General features: G+C 43.0%; 1 protein-coding gene across 4 annotated transcripts in view; it reads left to right on the forward strand.

Moving 5' to 3' along the window:
• Positions 1-17384, forward strand: part of ARHGAP44 (Rho GTPase activating protein 44) — a 142819-nt gene that overhangs the window by 93552 nt on the left and 31883 nt on the right. For all 4 annotated transcript variants that reach the window (XM_081219457.1, XM_081219458.1, XM_081219459.1 and 1 more), the window contains exons 7-10: positions 3924-4041; positions 13876-13944; positions 16270-16351; positions 16806-16933. In XM_081219457.1, coding sequence (XP_081075583.1) covers positions 3924-4041; positions 13876-13944; positions 16270-16351; positions 16806-16933 — 397 coding nt within the window. The remainder of the gene's footprint in view (positions 1-3923; positions 4042-13875; positions 13945-16269; positions 16352-16805; positions 16934-17384) is intronic.

Consider the following 17384-nt stretch of genomic DNA (forward strand, 5'->3'; position numbering starts at 1 on the left):
TGTCATCAGGGACCTCTCTTCCATGATGTAACAAACATGTTCATGTCTTCAGCTCATCCTCTCTTGTGTGTTGGGATTTGGTAAGGAAATAATCTACTACCCCCTCCAAATTTTTATGCTTCTAACCTTTAACGTGGACCCTTGACAACGTTGGTTGTTTCTGAAGCCAACTCACCCCAACTTCTTGCCTTTTCCTCTAACCCTTCCCCTGAGTCAGCATGAGCACTGTTTCCCAAGATGGAGCAGTGAGCGTAAGACCAGATACTGTGCTACTGAAATGCAAACGTCACCAGCTACTCTTGGAGGAGCAGTTGGGTTCTCACTGCCCCCGCCTCTACCCCACCCCACTTCCCCATTTGGTCAGTCTGCATACATTAGGATCTATTCCTTGTAGCATCCTCCTTCTGAGCCGGGACCTCAAAAAGTGGAGGATGCCAAAGGCAGAGGAGCGGAGAAGACTGGGCAGATGAAACAATAAATGTCCCACTAAAGCAGCTTTCCTGTTTCCTTCCAAAACTTCTTCCAGACTTCCTGTCACCCTGAACTGATCTTGAGTTTGCCTTCTCTTACCCTTCTCCTGGTCTCTGAAACATCTTACCCTTATTTCTGGCCTTTTTCTTTCCATTAGCCTTTCCTTAAAGCTTGTATTCTGTCTTCACCATCCCCAAATCGTAGACTGATGGCATCTTTCCCAGAGAATGATGGGGTCACCTCAGCTACCTTAGTGGGAAGAAATGAACTCTCTACTCTTCAAACTTCAAAGCTCAAACTCTTCTTGGACAAGAAGCCTTATTTCTTCTCTTAACAGAGCAGAACAATTGTTGAGTTTACTTATAAGAGCCTCTGAATGAGAAGATCATCCTTCCTTGAAATTCATGATTTTTAAAAATATTTTAATTTTATTGGAGTATACTTGATTTACAATGTTGTGTTAGTTTCAGGTGTACAGCAAAGTGATTCAGTTATACATACATATATGTTCATTGTTTTTTAGATTCTTTTTTCATATAGGTTATCACAGAATATTGAGTAGAGTTCCCTGTGCTATACAATAGGTCCTTGTTGGTTATCTATCTTATATATAGTAGTGTATGTATGTTCATCCCAAGCTCCTGATTTATCCCTCCCCACCATGTTTCCCCTTTGATAACCATAAATTTGTTTTTGATACCTATAAGTCTGTTTCCTTTTTGTAAATAAGTTCATTTGTATCTTTTTTAAAAATTAGATTCCACATATGAGTGATATCACATGATATTTGTCTTTCTCTGTCTGACTGACTTCACTTAGTAGGATCTCTAGATCCTTAGATGGATCTCTAGATCCATGTTGCTGCAAATGGCATTATTTCATTCTTTTTTATGGCTGAGTAATATTCCATTATATATATATGTACCACATCTGCTTTATCCATTCCTCTGTCGATGGACACTTAGGTTGCTTCCATGTCTTGGCTATTGTAAATAGTGCTGCAATGAACACTGGGGTGCATGTGTCCTTTCAGATTATGGTTCTCTCTGGATATATGCCCAGGAGTGAGATTGCTGGCTCATATGGTAGCTCTATTTTAAGTTTTTTAAGGAACCTCCATACTGTTCTACATACTGGTTATACCAATTTACATTCCCACCAATAGCGTGCAAGGGTTCCCTTGTCTCCACACCCTCTCCAGCGTTTATTGTTTGTCGAAATTCATGATTAGTGGCACTTTTCCCAATTAGTTGCTACCTATACAAATGTTTCCAAGTTTCCCTTGATATGTTGCTATTCAGTCTCCACAAAGGGACCATTTGGGGGGCATTTTATCACTATTGTATAATATCAAAGTAGATTACTTATCCATTACAAGTAAAATTCCTTATAAATGGAGGGGAAAGGTGTATGTTTTTAAACTACCAGGACAGAATTGGGGGTAGGGGGAATAAAGGGGAATAGGGAAGAAAAGAAAGAGATAACTTTGGATAATGTCTTCATTTTAATATACATATATTAAGTGTAATTTGGATTTTTAAAAAAACAAATCTAATCCAGATCTATAAGACCCTAAAAATCAGCTTAGTGTTTGTGGCCACTTTGTTTATTTTTTACACTTATATATTGGTTAGTTTTTTTTTCCTTTAGGTAGCATGAATGGGATGGTGGTTGTAGCTCCATAATCTACCATAATCAACCATGGAAATGTATTCATTATCTGAGATCTAAATTATAGCCATGACATTTCATATTTTATTTGACTAAGCCTGGGAGGTATTAATTAAATATTTCTATAGAGCAAACCATTATAAGAAAGAATTGCCCAGGAATTCTTACTAATCCTTATCTGTTAGCTTAGATTTTTTTTCTTAACATTTTGGAATAGAATATATCCTTTCTAATTTGCCTTGAATTCTTATCTTGGATGAGGAATCTTTCTCAGGACACATGTGTCCATCTCTGGAGCTTCAAGCCAGCTTGATGTCCTAAAGCCTTTTTAAGTAATTTTCACATGGGTGTGCTTTTTAAGTGACAGAGAATCCTTCATTTTGCTACTTTTTGCTAATAGCAAAGAGAACTAATGTCCCCTTTTTTGATATTATAATGCCCCACTCTCTAATTTTTTCCTGCACATAACACAAGAGGAAAGAAGAATTGTACAGAGAAGACACTTAGTGATTCAATTCTTGATTCTCAAAATGAGGGTAAAATTGCACTTTTTGCCTCTACATTGGATGGACAGTCCAAGAGCAAGATGGAGCCCACAGACCTCTTTGGTTTGGTCCGTACACTGTTGGCCTGCGTGGTTTCAGAGGATGCTATTTAATCTGTTGTCATGTTTCATCTGATGAGTTCACTTGACAGTTCGCAGCTTGTCAGTTGAAACATTCAGCAACCTATGGGCCACACTCCTCCTGCCTGGGCCCCATCAGCCCTGATCACCCTCCAGTGAGCCCCTGCCAGGTCCCCGTCCCCTCCCTGTTCCTCCTGACTTCCCAAGACTGCAGCCAGGCATTGGCTGGATCAGACATGAGATATAAAGCTGTTTCTCAGCTCTAAGAAAAATCAGAAAAATCCTGATTTTTCTTAGAGCTGAGAAACAGCTTTATATCTCATGTCCCTGTCACAAGTAGGAAATAAAGGATTGGGTGGACGAGATTTTAAGATAATGACCCATTTGACTTATTTTTCCTACTTGCTGAGTCCTATAGGCTGTTGAGTTTACAGCCTCAGGGGGAGAGGCCCGCTGCTGTTCCCTGCTATAGCTACTAGCATCTTAGCATAATTAGAACCTTCTTTCAGGGCCTGCTTTTGGTAATTCCTTGATAATGACTTAGCAACCAGAAATATTTGTGCTTCCCTATTAAAGTTTCCCAAGGGGCTCCCTCAGAAGGCCAGTATTCTCTGCAGAGAAATAAATGTTTAAGAAAATATAAATGAGGTGTCACAGTGTTGATCAGAGGTTGCTTAGTGCTTACCAGTGGAGACTTTTGCTTTCACATTTGTTTTAATCTTACCCACTTGTCCTCTCACTTAGCACCCATGACTGGCTTCAGCCAAGTAGGTGAATGTTTCGAAACTCACAGCCCGCAGGATAGGCAGGAAGCTAATAGGAATGGCATGGACCGTGCTTCAGGGGAAGTAGTGGTGAAGTCATTTGGCCTGAGTGTTCAGAAGACAGTGGGGAAGATGATGGCAAATTGGGGAATCCTTGCTCTGTCTGAAGTGGCCGCTATCCTCAGCCTCCTTCAGTCCTGCCACTTGGACATTGGAGCCCCCTTTCTCCTGGTCTGGTACTGGGTACCTTTTCATTATCTCTCCTTTGGAATGAGGCTGTGGTGTTCCCTGGGTGATACTCATAACCAGCTATTTCTCTGCTTCCCACAGGGTCCCCAGGGCTCTCTCTACCTGTCTCACACCTCTCCTCTTTGTCTCCTCTTTCCCATCAGGTGGCAGCAGACTTCCAAGTCTTCAGGTTTGTCCAGCAGCTTACAGCCTGCAGGTGCCAAAGCAGATGCCCTCAGGGAGGAGATGGAGGAGTCTGCCAACAGAGTGGAGATTTGCAGGGTACCCAGCTCTTTGCTCCTTTCCACTGAGAAAGACGGGGAAGCCCTAAGGGAGTCCCTTTTTATTGGCTGGAGGTCTATGAAAATGCTAATAGTGAGCCTCTGGTTGAATCCGTGTCCCCAGGCTTGCCTGCTGACACCTCCAAAGAGTCCTGCATGAACCCTAAGAGTTGGGGCTTTCATGGTGACCTGGATGCGGGGGGACAGCAGTGGGTGATCACTGATATTTCTGCGTGGTAGGCAAAGAGGAAATGGCCTCGGTTTCTCCACGAAGATTTTGTCAGTCATCTGAGCCCCAAATCATAGATTCTAGGCCACCCAGAACAGTTGAGAGTTTAGACAGTAGATGAGCCTTGACTCCCTGTTGATATTTCATTATTTTCTTGTTTGCCTTTTACTGTTTCCTGAGTCACTTTATCAGTCCTTTGCTTTGTGGGAGACATACATGTATCTATGAAGTTGAAATGCTAGCCAAGGAGACACTTGCAGCAAAGAAAACCTTCCACTTGTCAGGAGAGGAGGACCTCGTTCTACAAAGTGTGCCTCTGCCCTCGGGCGTGATAGGTGCCCCTCACCCGTCACCCATGTGCAAATGTTTCTCATCTACTTTCCCCACAAACTTTTTATGGAGCTTTGTCAGCAATACCCATTCTTGATGCTCTGTGTATATGTACATCTGTATACGTGCAGATATGCCAGTTTTGGTTTGGATCTAAGGAACAAAAATACCACATTTCTGGAATTATGCTGGTATCTGTTGTCTTCCTAACATACAGTTTTACAGGAGAGCGGCCACTTTGCATGCATACATCTTTGTTCTTTGTGGCTTTTTCGAGTCTTACCTTGTCCATCAGCTTCTGCTGTTATGACCACCCTGTACAGGTGATTCAGACCTTGCATTCAGGTGACATTCACAGTCAGATAGAATTTCTCTCTGGAGTTAGAAACATCAAAACTATCTTGAAAGGATTTGCTATCTCTCAGCCTCCAGTTCTATGGAGCCAAGCAAAGTTAGACCAGTACTTCAGACCCAAGACTCATTGTGAGTAAAGCTGGTTTCTCATTTGAATTCCTGTGTCTATGGCAAAGATCTAGCTGGTGCTATTTGTGAAGAGTCACTCTTCTCTCATGTTGATTTCCCTTTTACTCTGTGTCTTCTCTACCCATTTACCATGGGTTCACGTCCTTCAGTTAAATCTTGTTTCTTACAAAATTCCTTCTTCACTAGACACAGCAGGGTGATGTTAAGAGGGGCTGCTGGCGAGTTCCCTGGTAGCCTAGTGGTTAGGATTCCAAGCTTTCACTGCTGTGGCCTGGGTTCAATCCTTGGTTGGGGAACTGGGATCCCACAAGCCTCACGGAGTGGCCAGAAATGAAAAAAAAAAAAAAAAAAGTTGTGAGGGGAGCTGCTGAATGCAAATATCCAAACGCATTAGAGTAAAAGTTTAATAGCTTCACTCAGTCTTGGGTAGCTTCTTACATAGGCTGTTTTTACCAAAAAATATATTAAAATTCCTTTTCAGAGATTACAAAAGTATTGCATGTTCACCAAAACCAGTGGAAAAAATTTGAAAATATATTAAGAAAACACCAATAATCCTTTCCCTTCCTACCCAGCAACCAACCAACCAACCCCTCCATTTGCAAAGGAGGTGACCAGTTTGCCTTTCTCAACAATATTTATTAAGATTTGTTGTGAACAGTGTGCCCTGTGACGTGCCAAGTGGCCATAAAAGTTATATGGATAAGGAAGTAAGTGTTAGGACCTGTTACATAGCCTCCCACCCTTTTTTCTTTTTTATAATCATACAAATATGCCCTCATATATAGCATTTTTCTAGGTACTTGTTTTGTGTTTGTGTGTATGTGTGTGTTTATAAAACAGTCATGTTGTTTCTATTGGTCTATCGCTTTTCTCAATTAACAGTACATCCTGGACGTTTCTCTAGGTTAGTAGCTGTAGATCCAACTTAGTCTTCTTAATAATGTATACAATATTCCTTAGTAGGGAGGTATCTACCATGATATATGTAGCTATTTTTCCTAGTGATAGATATTCAAACTAATGTGTTTTGTTTCTTTGTTTTTTGCCATCAACAAAAATGATATAATCAACATCGTTTTATGTATATTCTTATACACTGGTAACATTTTTCCCCTATAGGATAGATCCCCAAAAGTGATATTTTTAGGTAGAAGACTATGTATACTAGTTAAGTTTTAATAGATATTGACAGTTTACTTCTCTCTTTTTTTTTAAATTTAATTTATTTATTCATTTTTGGCTGCGTTGGGTCTTCGTTGCTGCGTGCAGGCTTTCTCTAGTTGCGGTGAGCGGGGGCTACTCTTTGTTGCAGTGTGCGGGCTTCTCATTGCTGTGGCTTCTCTTGTTGCGGAGCACGGGCTCTGGGCATGCAGGCTTCAGTAGTTGTGGCTCGCGGGCTCTAGAGCACAGGCTGAGTAGTTGTGGCGCACGGGCTTAGTTGCTCCGCGGCATGTGGGGTCTTCCCGGACCAGGGCTTGAACCTGTGTCCCCTGCATTGGCAGGAGGATTCTTAACCACTGTGCCACCAGGAAAGCTCCAGTTTACCTCTCTTAAAAGGTAACTGCAATTTATATTCCCACCACTAATATACAGAATTGGACATTTCACTTTATCTTTCTCTGTATTGTATGTTTTTCCTGTTTTCAGTTTTTGCCTGTCCAGTGAGGGAAAAAAAGCTATCCCTATGTTATTATAATTTTAATTTCCCAGGATGTTAGTGGTCCTAAGTATATCTTTGTGTACTTATTGGACATTCTTTCTATATTTCTAGACCTTCTTAGTTTGTCAAATTGTCTATTTATATTGGCAGTCGGACCAGTATTTCTATTGTTTTTAATAGTGATTTGTGTAAGTTCTCTGTATAATTAGAGATATTAAACTTTCTTCTATCTGCTGTGCTGCAGATACTTTTTCCAATCTGCCGTTGTCTTTTGATTTTTGTTTATATTGATGTCTGCCATTAAGAACGTGATCATATATCTGTATTTACTTTGTATGGGAGAAGACCCCAGGTGGTCCATCAGGCACCGTCCACCTCAAGGTTAAGAAATTTTTCTTCTTTAATTTTGTTTTAATGTCTTTAATGCATCTTATACACCTATTTTGTGCATGTTAATATACCTGAAATTTATTTTTGTATGTGGTGTGCAGGAGATTTGGGTTTTTTCCCCCCATATGAAGAAGTAATTCATTTATTAGGTAAGCCACCTCCCCTTGAAGTGAAATCATATCCTCTGATTCCTCAAATTTATTTCTGGGCTCTGTAGTCCATTCATCTGCTTGTCTGTTCCTAGGATAATACTGTGCAATCTCTCTTTTAATGACTTCATAGCAATTATAATATTCAGCAAAATAACTCCCACTCTCTTTCATAGCTATCTTGGCTGGTCTGTGGCCTCTGTTTCATTACATGAACTGTAGAATGATCATATCCAGTGGATAAAACCACTCATTGTGCTCTCGGCAGCTTTATTTGTGTGCTGAGCAGATCCCCTTGAGAGCAGGCACTGATGTTTTCTTTAAAGTTCTCTTCTGACTACTCTTTTATTTCTACTTCATTGGCTGCCAGCTATTCTAAACATCCACTGTGGTCCTCCTCCCTTCCCTTTCTGGGTTGCCCTAATTGGGTCATTTCCTCTTCTATCTTCATGGTTTTGTATTTTCTCAGCTGGATCTCCTACACTGTGGTAGCCCAGCAAAAAGAAAGTTTGTGGGCTGAAGGTGAGCAAGGTGGCAGTCTGGTTTCCCTATGTTTAGGCACAGCAAGGCCCAAGCAGAGCTCCCCAGATCTTTAGACCCAGAGAGCTCTTTTTTTTTTTTTTTTAATTTTTATTGGAGTGTAGTTGCTTTACAGTGTTGTGTTAGTTTCTACTGTACAGCAAAGCAAGTCAGCTATACATATACATAGATACGTATAGCTTTTTTGGATTTCCTTCCCATTTAGGTCACTGCAGAGTATTGAGTAGAGTTCCCTGTGCTTTACAGTAGGTTTTCATTAGTTTTCTATTTTATACATAGTATCAATAGTGTATATATGTCAATCCCCATCTCCCAGTTCATCCCACTCTCCCCTCCCCCTTGGTATCAGAACTCTTGTTCTCTACATCTGTGTCTCTATTTCTGCTTTGCAAATAAGATCATCTGTATCATTTTTTTAGATTCCACATATATGTGTTAATATACGATATTTGTCTTTAGACCCAGAGAACTTTAGATCCAGGAAAACCAAGTCAAGGTGGGTTCCATAAGATGGAACCTGCTGGTACCTGGGGCAGGTGGGCAGGTGCAGCGTTTCTTTTTTATTCCTTCTTAGAATTTCCATGTCTCTACTTACACGATCCATCTGTTCTTGTGTGCTGCCTACTTTTTCCATTAAAGCCCTTAGCATGTTAATCATATTTTTTAACATTCCTAGCCTGATAACTCCAACATTCTTGACACATCTGACTCTGGTTCAGTTTCTCCAAACTGTGTTTTTGCCTTTTAGTATGCCTTGCAAGTTTTATCGAAAGGTGGACACAGTGTGTACTGGGTAAAGGGAACTGAGGTAAGTAGGCCTTTAGTGATGTAGTAGTCAGGTGTGGGAGCCAGGGAAGCATTTTGTAGCCCTGTGATTAGGATGAACAGGGAGATGGGGTTGAACCGGGTTCAATCCCTGGTTGAGGAACTAAGATCCCACAAGCCGCACGGCGCGGCCAAAAAAAAAAGTTTCTCCTAAGGGTAGGTCTTGTTAAGAGTAGAATGCTCTAGTACATTTCAAAATGGTACCTTTCCTCTTCCACTTGGCAAAAGCTAAAGAGGGTTTTTCTCTGATGTTCACTGTGAGAACTTAACTCAGCAAAAGTGTGAGGGCTCCCCCGTTCCCTGGAGTTTTTAATTCTCAGACTTGTCCACCGTGAGCCTCCTGTGGTTTGTCAATTACAGTTCAGGGTTTGCTGAAACTACGGAGGTTTCTGCTCCCGGATTTCTTCTCCAGTAAGTAGTGATTCTCGTATTCACCTGTCTGCCTCTCTGGTTTGGGGGCAGTGCTTTGCCCTGTACCCTCACTTCTCTGATGGATCTAAAAAGAGTTGTTGATTTTTTAGTTTTTTGCAGCTCTTTACGTTTGTTAGGACTGAGCTTCTACGTGCCAAATAGGAAACCAGAAGTCAACAGTAAAAATCAAAGTTTCGCTTTTTACCAAGAAAAAGTACTTAAGAGACCAGTATTTATAAATATCTTGGGGATTTTTTTTTAACAACAGAAATATCTAAAATCCTACCATAACATTTGTAATATAGGGTAATTATAAAATATTACTAAGAAAATCAAAGAAGGCTTCATAAAACTGAGAGGTGTTTTTATTTATTTATTTTTTTTTTTTTCTTTTTGCGGTATGCGGGCCTCTCGCTGTTGTGGCCTCTCCCGTTGCGGAGCACAGGCTCCGGACGCGCAGGCTCAGCGGCCATGGCTCACGGGCCCAGCCGCTCTGCGGCATATGGGATCCTCCCAGACCGGGGCACGAACCCGTATCCCCTGCATCGGCAGGCGGACTCTCAACCACTGCGCCACCAGGGAGGCCCTGAGAGGTGTTTTTAGATGAGAAGAGTTAATACTATACAAATTGAATTTCCCCCAAATTATTTTGATTACAAGTGTAGTATTTTGATTGTGGTAAATTGCAATAAATATTTCAAAGGGTAGTAAAAGGTTTCTAAAGTTATGGTGGGAGAATTATTGGAGCTTTGAATTATTATCTCCTAAAATGTATTATAGGATTATGTAGTTTAAATAGGTACTATTTAAAAAAATAAATACCTCAGTGGAAAAAAAAAAGGCCTCCCAGCCAGAAGAAAATCCAGAATCCAAGTATATGAGATGTTTCATCTGTGAGATATGTAATCCATAGGGACAATCTATTCGTGAATAATTCTCAGACATTTGGTTGGTTAGTTCTTTGAAAAAAGAAATCTGTATCTGATACAAGTACCAAAATAAATTCCCAATTTATTAAAGATTTAAATGTCATATTCTCTACTGAATATATATATATATGGATATTTATATTGTTGGTTGAGAAGCACCAAGCAGATTACCAAAGGAGGAAGTTGTAAAGAGAAAAATTTCATACATACTACTATTTACAGAAGCCCTAAAAAAATGCAGTACTGGAAAAAAAATAAGTTACAGTTTCAAACAGAAAATTGGGGAAGATATTAGCAGTATTTGATAAAACTGATGGTCTCATCAATCTAAAAAACTCTTAGAAATCTTATAAATAAGAAATAGATGAAGACTCTCATAGGAAAACAGGTACTCAGGGTCACAAGGAATTGACAGTGGATGACACAAATAGGTAATAAAGGTAGAAGAAAGTTAAGCTCTTGATCAAAAAATACAAATGAAAAACACATTATTTAAATTTCCTCTATAAATTTGTTTGTGATTAAACAGAATCAAATGGTTATTACAGAAAACAAACAAAACTCATGGATTACTCCTTGTAGTATAAATGGTGATCTTTCTTTTTGTTTGTTTGTTTGTTTTCGTTTGTTTGTTTGTTTTGCGGTACGCGGGCCTCTCACTGCTGTGGCCTCTCCCGTTGCGGAGCACAGGCTCCGGACGCGCAGGCTCAGCGGCCATGGCTCACGGGCCCAGCCGCTCCGCAGCATGTGGGATCCTCCCGGACCGGGGCACGAACCCGTGTCCCCTGCATCGGCAGGCGGACTCTCAACCGCTGTGCCACCAGGGAAGCCCCAATGGTGATCTTTCTGATCTTTCAGCAGTATAATGCATAAGATCTAATTTCCCAACTCATAATTATCTTTCTAATATTCTTTAAGTTAACTCTAAGGAGTTATACAATCAGAATTAATTTTAACTGCAGAATTTATCCAAAGAAATAATCAAGAGATGGGTGGAAAACTGTATTAACAGATGCTTTTTCAAGTGTTGTTATAATAGTGATAAATTAGAAACACAATAACCAGCAAAAGAAACAGAGTCAGTCCATCCATACAGTAAATGCCATGACCAATAGGAAACATGTTTCTCTGCGGGGTGGGTAATGAGCTACCAAGCAGCCTGATCCCATTTTTTGTAAACCAGGCAATCATATGACTGATTAAAATAAGTACAAAATGGGCAAATGTCAGTATCTATAGTGGTTATCTCTGCACGGTTATCTCTGTGTGGTGGGAATACAGGTGAATTTGTTTTTTTACTTCGTATTTTTTTGAGTATGGATCCGTTGCAAAATCAGAAAACAAATGATTTTTTAAATACATAAAATTCTGGTGATTATTAATGGAAGATTTTTTCCCTTTATAAAGAAAATTCACTAATGATTTAGATTAATGGGAATTTATTTTTTAAAATATTCTATTGATATCTATGAATAAAATAAATTTAATTAATAACATTTATTAATAATTATAAATAATTTAGATTAATATTTATTTATTTTTATTTTTTGGCCGTGCTGCGCAGCATGTGGATTCTCAGTTCCCCAACCGGGGATCGAACCCGGGCCCCCTGCGTTGGAAGCTCAGAGTCTTAACGATTGGACCGCCAGGGAAGTCCCAATATTTATTTTATTTATTTAGATGAACAGAAATTTGATTTCGAGTTTCCACTTTTATTTCTCACTTGTGTGGCTTACTTGGAGTCTATATTTTTAACTTCCTAAGATGGTAATGTGATTGTACCTTTAGAAAACCCTGTCGTGTTCCTGCGGGCACACACAGTTGGCCCAACTTTTCTGAGATCATCTGCTGAGTCCTTGAAGGTGATTTGTTATGGCATTTAGTCCCTTCCGAGAGGCTCCCTTCCTTTCCTCTGTCTGCTGAGCCATTTTAATCACTCCACCCTTTGTTTTTCCCTGACTTGAAATATCTCCCTGAGGCCTGTCAGGCTGGCGATGGATGTTTCCAGACCAAGGCTGCTGGGGGGATGGCAAACAAGGTTGAGTTCTAACAAAACCACTTTCTCTTGCACCTTTGACAGATGAGGCATTCATGGTAGGGATGCTCTGGTGGAAGGGAACTGAGGTGAGTGATCCTAGAGCCCCTTTTATTCTTTGGGAAAGTTACCTTGAACTCTTGGTAGCTACTCTTCTGAAATTGGGATCTTGGTTCTATTGTCTTGTGTACAAGAATGCTTTAAGGATGTTTGCCTGTCAAGGATAGTGGAAAAGGAAGCAGATTACTCCTCCCATCCCCGTGCTCACTGAGAACAGCTTAATCGGCAGCTGGAGAAGCTGCTGAGGTTATTGCAGTCGGTGCAGAATTCTCTTCCTGAATCATGTATTGCCTGCTTTAATTCCTTCAGCATCTGGGTCAGCTTTCTTGTGCTGTTTTTTTTTTTTCTTCCTTTTTACTGAGATATAGTTGACATACAATATCATGTTCGTTTCAGGTGTGCTACATGATGATTTGACATTTTCATGCATTATGAAATGACCGCCACGATAAGTCTAGTAACAATCTGTCCCCATACAAAGTTATTGCAATATTATTGACCATCTTCCTTGTGCTGTATATTACATCCCATGGCTTCTTTATTATGTAACTGGAAGTTTGCACCTCTTAATCCCCCTCACCTATTTTCCCCAACCCCCCAACCCCTTCCCTTCTGGCAACTACTGTTCTCTATGAGTCTGTTTTTGTTTTGTTTTGTTTTTTAGATTCGACCTATGAGATCATGCAGTATTTGTTTTTCTGTCTGACTTATTTCGCTTAGCATAATGCCCTCTAGGTCTGTTCATTGTTACAGATGGTGAGATTTCATTCTTTTTTTTTTATGGCTGGGTAGTACTCCATTGTGTATACACCACATCTTCTTTATCCATTGGTCTATCAATGGACACTTAGGTTGCTTCTATATCTTGGCAATTGGAAATAGTGCTGCTCTAAGCATTGGGGTGATATTTTCATGTTACTTCAACTTGAACATTATAGACTCTTTTCTCCTTAACTAAGCATCTCTTCTGAAATCTACCTCAAGGCTACCAAATAGGGAGGGATGTCAGAGATCACATGACTTGCACACACAAGTTTAGAGATGTGACATGTCCAAAGATACGGTTATTGACAAAGTCTACATCCGCTCAAGATGCACTTTTATCGCACCTTGCAGGGAGTGTTTCTGTGAGACAGACAACTGTCCTCCTTGGAGGGTACACTTTCCAGAACCAGACACAGCATTCAGCCATTGTTCTCGGTCCCATGGGAAGCTCAGTGGTGGAGGACTGTTCACGCTATGAGATTTGTGTGTGTTGTTGGATGAGCCCAGGTTTTGCCAAGTTTGGAATCAGCAGTCCTTCCCCTGCCCACCTGTCTTACCCAGCTTCCCACAACTTGGTGTGTTTCTGTTTCTTTCCCATATGCTGGGAACCAATCAGAATTGAGAATGAAGGAGAGCAAGGCAGGTAGCATCATCAAAGGGAAGAAACGGCAAGATGAGGAAAGCAGAAGCGCAGTTTGTACCTGGCGGGGCTGCCTCGGACGGTGGTGCCTGCCACAGAGATGTAGGGAAGTAATTTGCACATCACTCCCCCATTCCAGCTTTCCTAACTCTTGATGTAGCCCACGTGTTAAGTAAACGCCCTGCGAAAACACTGGCTTAGGTGTTCTTTTCCTGCTTATTCATCCTCTAGAGCCGTGGTTGGGAAACGGGGGAATGTCCACAGGCAAAGTTTGTAATCTGTCAAGTATTATGAAAAATGAGATCAATCACGGTTAAGGCTCTTTCTTCTGTGATGCTTAGACTCCTGCATGACCCACCTTCTATCTTGTGTTTTACCCCCTACAGGACCAGCTGTCGGCTGACATGTACAGTTTTGTGGCCAAAGAAATTGACTATGCAAACTACTTTCAAACGGTAAGGGTCCAGAAAGGTGAGGCTGCTTGAAGTCTGTTTACAGGCATCACGGTGTGGACAGGGAGGAACGCCGGCCTCGGACTGAGGGCCCCTAGATTGAGCACGTCCTGAGAATGGATGGGGCTTTGACTGTTCTACCTGTGAATAAATCCTGCCTTCTAGTTCTCCTTGTATGGATTTCTCCAAAAGCCCAAGAATAAAATACAGCTTCATCCATGAAGATGACTGCAACTCAGTGATCTATGGCAGTGGTTCTCAACCAGGGGTGATTCTGTCTCCTCTTCCAGCAGAGGTCTGGCCATGTCTGGAGACGTTTTTGGCTGTCACTGTTGAGGGGGGAGGTGTTACAGGCATCCAGGAGGCGGAGGTCAAATTTGTTGCGAAATATCCTGCAATGCACAGGATGACTCTCACAACAGGGGATAATCCAGCCCCAAAATGTCAGCAGAGCCAAGGTTGAGAAACCTGAATGTATCATCAGTAAGGAACTTGGGAAGAAGGAGAAGGGGGATGGGGAGGGGGAGAGGGAGAGGAAGAAGAAGAAGAGGAGGAGGAAGAGGAGGAGGAAGAGGAAGGAGAAGAGGAAGGAGAAGAAGAAGAAGAAAACCCCACCTGGCGCGTATTTGTTTTTTAATCTAGATTTTTGCCCAAGACGGTGGCAAGTAGGTAAAGGAGGATTGATACGGCCTGTTTGCCTGTCTTTCATCAGTGAGAGCAGATTTAGAGAGTAGAGAATCAGGGTCTGAGTCATCCATACTTGAATGATTGGGCCCAAATAATTAGGACCCTGGCTATTTACCAGGGAAAATACAAAGCAACTGGAAGAAGAAAAAAAAAAAAAACTTGAGAAGAAAAAATACGAATGAAAAATCCAGTTAAGCTCACCTGCTTTTCAAGTTGGGAATGAAACTCAAATCTCAAAGCATCTCTTTATGGAAAAGGAAGTAACAGAAAAGGAAGGAAGGTAAAGGGAAGAAAGAGGAGGAGGAATTCTGAGAAGTTTAAATGTGTTGTAAGCGTGGGGCAGAGCTGTGGGCGGTCAGCACTCTCCCTGCGTGGGCATCAGTGGCTGAGAAGGCCAGAGTTTCTTCTGCCCTGAGAGAGAGCTGATAGGCGTTTCTTCCAACTTGGAAAGTTTATTTTAAAATAGTGGGATTGGGCTTCCCTGGTGGCGCAGTGGTTAAGAATCGCCTGCTAATGCAGGGGACACAGGTTCGAGCCCTGGTCCGGGAAGATCCCACATGCCGTGGAGCGACTAAGCCCTTGAGCTGCAACTACCGAGCCTGCGCTCTAGAGCCCATAAGCCACAACTACTGAAGCCCACGTGCCTAGAGCCCGTGATCCGCAACAAGAGAAGCCACTGCAACGAGAAGCCCACGCACCGCAATGAAGAGTAGCCCCCGCTCACCGCAACTGGAGAAAGCCTGCGCGCGGTAATTTTCAAGTATATTCCATCAGTTTTATATGCGAAGATAATATTTCATTTTAGAGTTTCTAAAACGAATGACATTATCGACATTCCAAGCATTATTAGCTTACCTAATTGCCATTTGGGTACCATTTATTGCAACATTCTGATTTTTTTTTTAATTCCCTTTTCGTTTTCCTTGGGGATAACAGTAGCTACTCTTCACACCAGACTTCTCAGCAGAGTGACTCCCACCTTTTCCCTCACACATGCGCAATGTTTTTTGGAGGAGGAGGAGGTAGAGATTCAGAAAATAAATGAAGTGACTGTTGTTCACAGGTTTTCCTCTGCTCTTATCACCATTTCAGCAGCTTTTTTAGTAGTGAGATGGGCAAAGTAGAACATCTTGAAGGACTTTGTTCTTTGGCCTGCATCACGATAACCAAAGCAATTTTACCTCCCAAGATACTTGAAGAGGACTGTGGAGCAAGCACATGTTTTCCGACCAGTTATATCTTGAACTGTTTGGGCAGAAATCAAGATATATAGAGGCTCATGGCATTTAGCGCCATCTCATAGGCATACGGATTTCTGAATGTGTTCTCCATTTATAGTCTTTCATTGTTGCACCTCTTCGGTGCCTTTTGCCGGGAGAACTGGGGGCGGGGTGCTCGCTAGGTAGGGCGACAGTGAGGGCAGGCTCAGCCCCGGGGTGTCCTGTCTTCCTCCCCGATTCCCCTGCTTTCCAGACTTCCATGTGTGGTCACCTCCCTGCCACAGAGGCTAAGGAGACACATGCCTGTCATCGCGGGTGGGTGGAGGAGAGAGCAGGGCACCACATAGGGCACCCCAGTGGTGCGGCAGCCTGTGCTCCCCACCCGTCAGCAAAGGGTGACACTCGCTCTTGTGTTCCTCAGCTCATAGAAGTGCAGGCCGAGTACCACAGGAAGTCACTGACGCTCCTGCAGGCTGTGTTGCCTCAGATAAAAGCACAGCAGGGTGAGTGCAGACATTGCCTGGACCGGGGAGGCTGGGGAGCCTGCTTCCCAGAGAAGCCTGGTGCCCTGTGCTTGGCTCACCTGCTGCTCCCCGAGCAGGGCCACGTTTAGATGAGCCCCAGGACCTCCCCCAGCAGGTGCCTTGCCCCAGCGGCAGTGAAGCCAAGCACACTCACACACACTGCCCCACGGGGATGAGTCGGGTGTGCATGAGCATGCGTGGAGGTGCGTGGGTGACAGGAAGCCCACCAGCTCTGCTCACGTGGGCTGGCCGTCCATTCCACCCACTCCCCGCATCATCCCCCAAAACCACAAGAATGGAGACTCAGCTGGGCTCCGTGTCTTTGGTAAACTTAGGAGAATCAGTGTGAGCAGAGGAAGGGAAGATGCCCACATGGGTGACCTCCACTGACCCCTTTCACTGACCCCTCTCTTGCTCTGCTGCCCCCCGACAGAGGCCTGGGTGGAGAAACCTTCCTTCGGGAAGCCCCTGGAGGAGCACCTCCTGATCAGCGGCCGGGAGATTGCCTTCCCCATCGAGGCGTGTGTGACGATGCTGCTGGAGTGTGGGATGCAGGAGGAGGTGGGTCCGGGCACAGCCGAGCTCTGCCTCGAGCAGGGCTGCTCATCTGCGAGATGGAACCTCTGGGCTCTCCTTCTCTGTTACCATCCTCCCCCAGCCCCACGAACCCAAACCCATGAAGACGCGGTACAGCTGCCCCTCCTCAAACCGGTCCTGCTTTCTCCCATGAGCCTTCGCTCTCTGGGGACAGTGGAGGATTGCAGGACATGATACCACTGGCCCTGAGGATCTTACAGCCCCGCCCTGTCCCTTCTTTCTGTATTTTTAATGTGATTGGGGCATTTTCCTCCCCCTCCCCCTCCTCCTCCCCCTCCTCCCCTCCCCCTCCTCCCCTTCTCCTCCCCTCCCCTTCTCCCCTTCTCCCCTCCTCCCCTCCCCCTTCTCCCCTCCTCCCCTCCCCCTTCTCCCCTCCTCCCCTCCCCCTTCTCCCCTCCTCCCCTCCCCCTTCTCC

Source organism: Mesoplodon bidens (assembly GCF_964165515.1).
Source record: "Mesoplodon bidens genome assembly, chromosome: 19".
NCBI lineage: Eukaryota > Metazoa > Chordata > Mammalia > Artiodactyla > Ziphiidae > Mesoplodon > Mesoplodon bidens.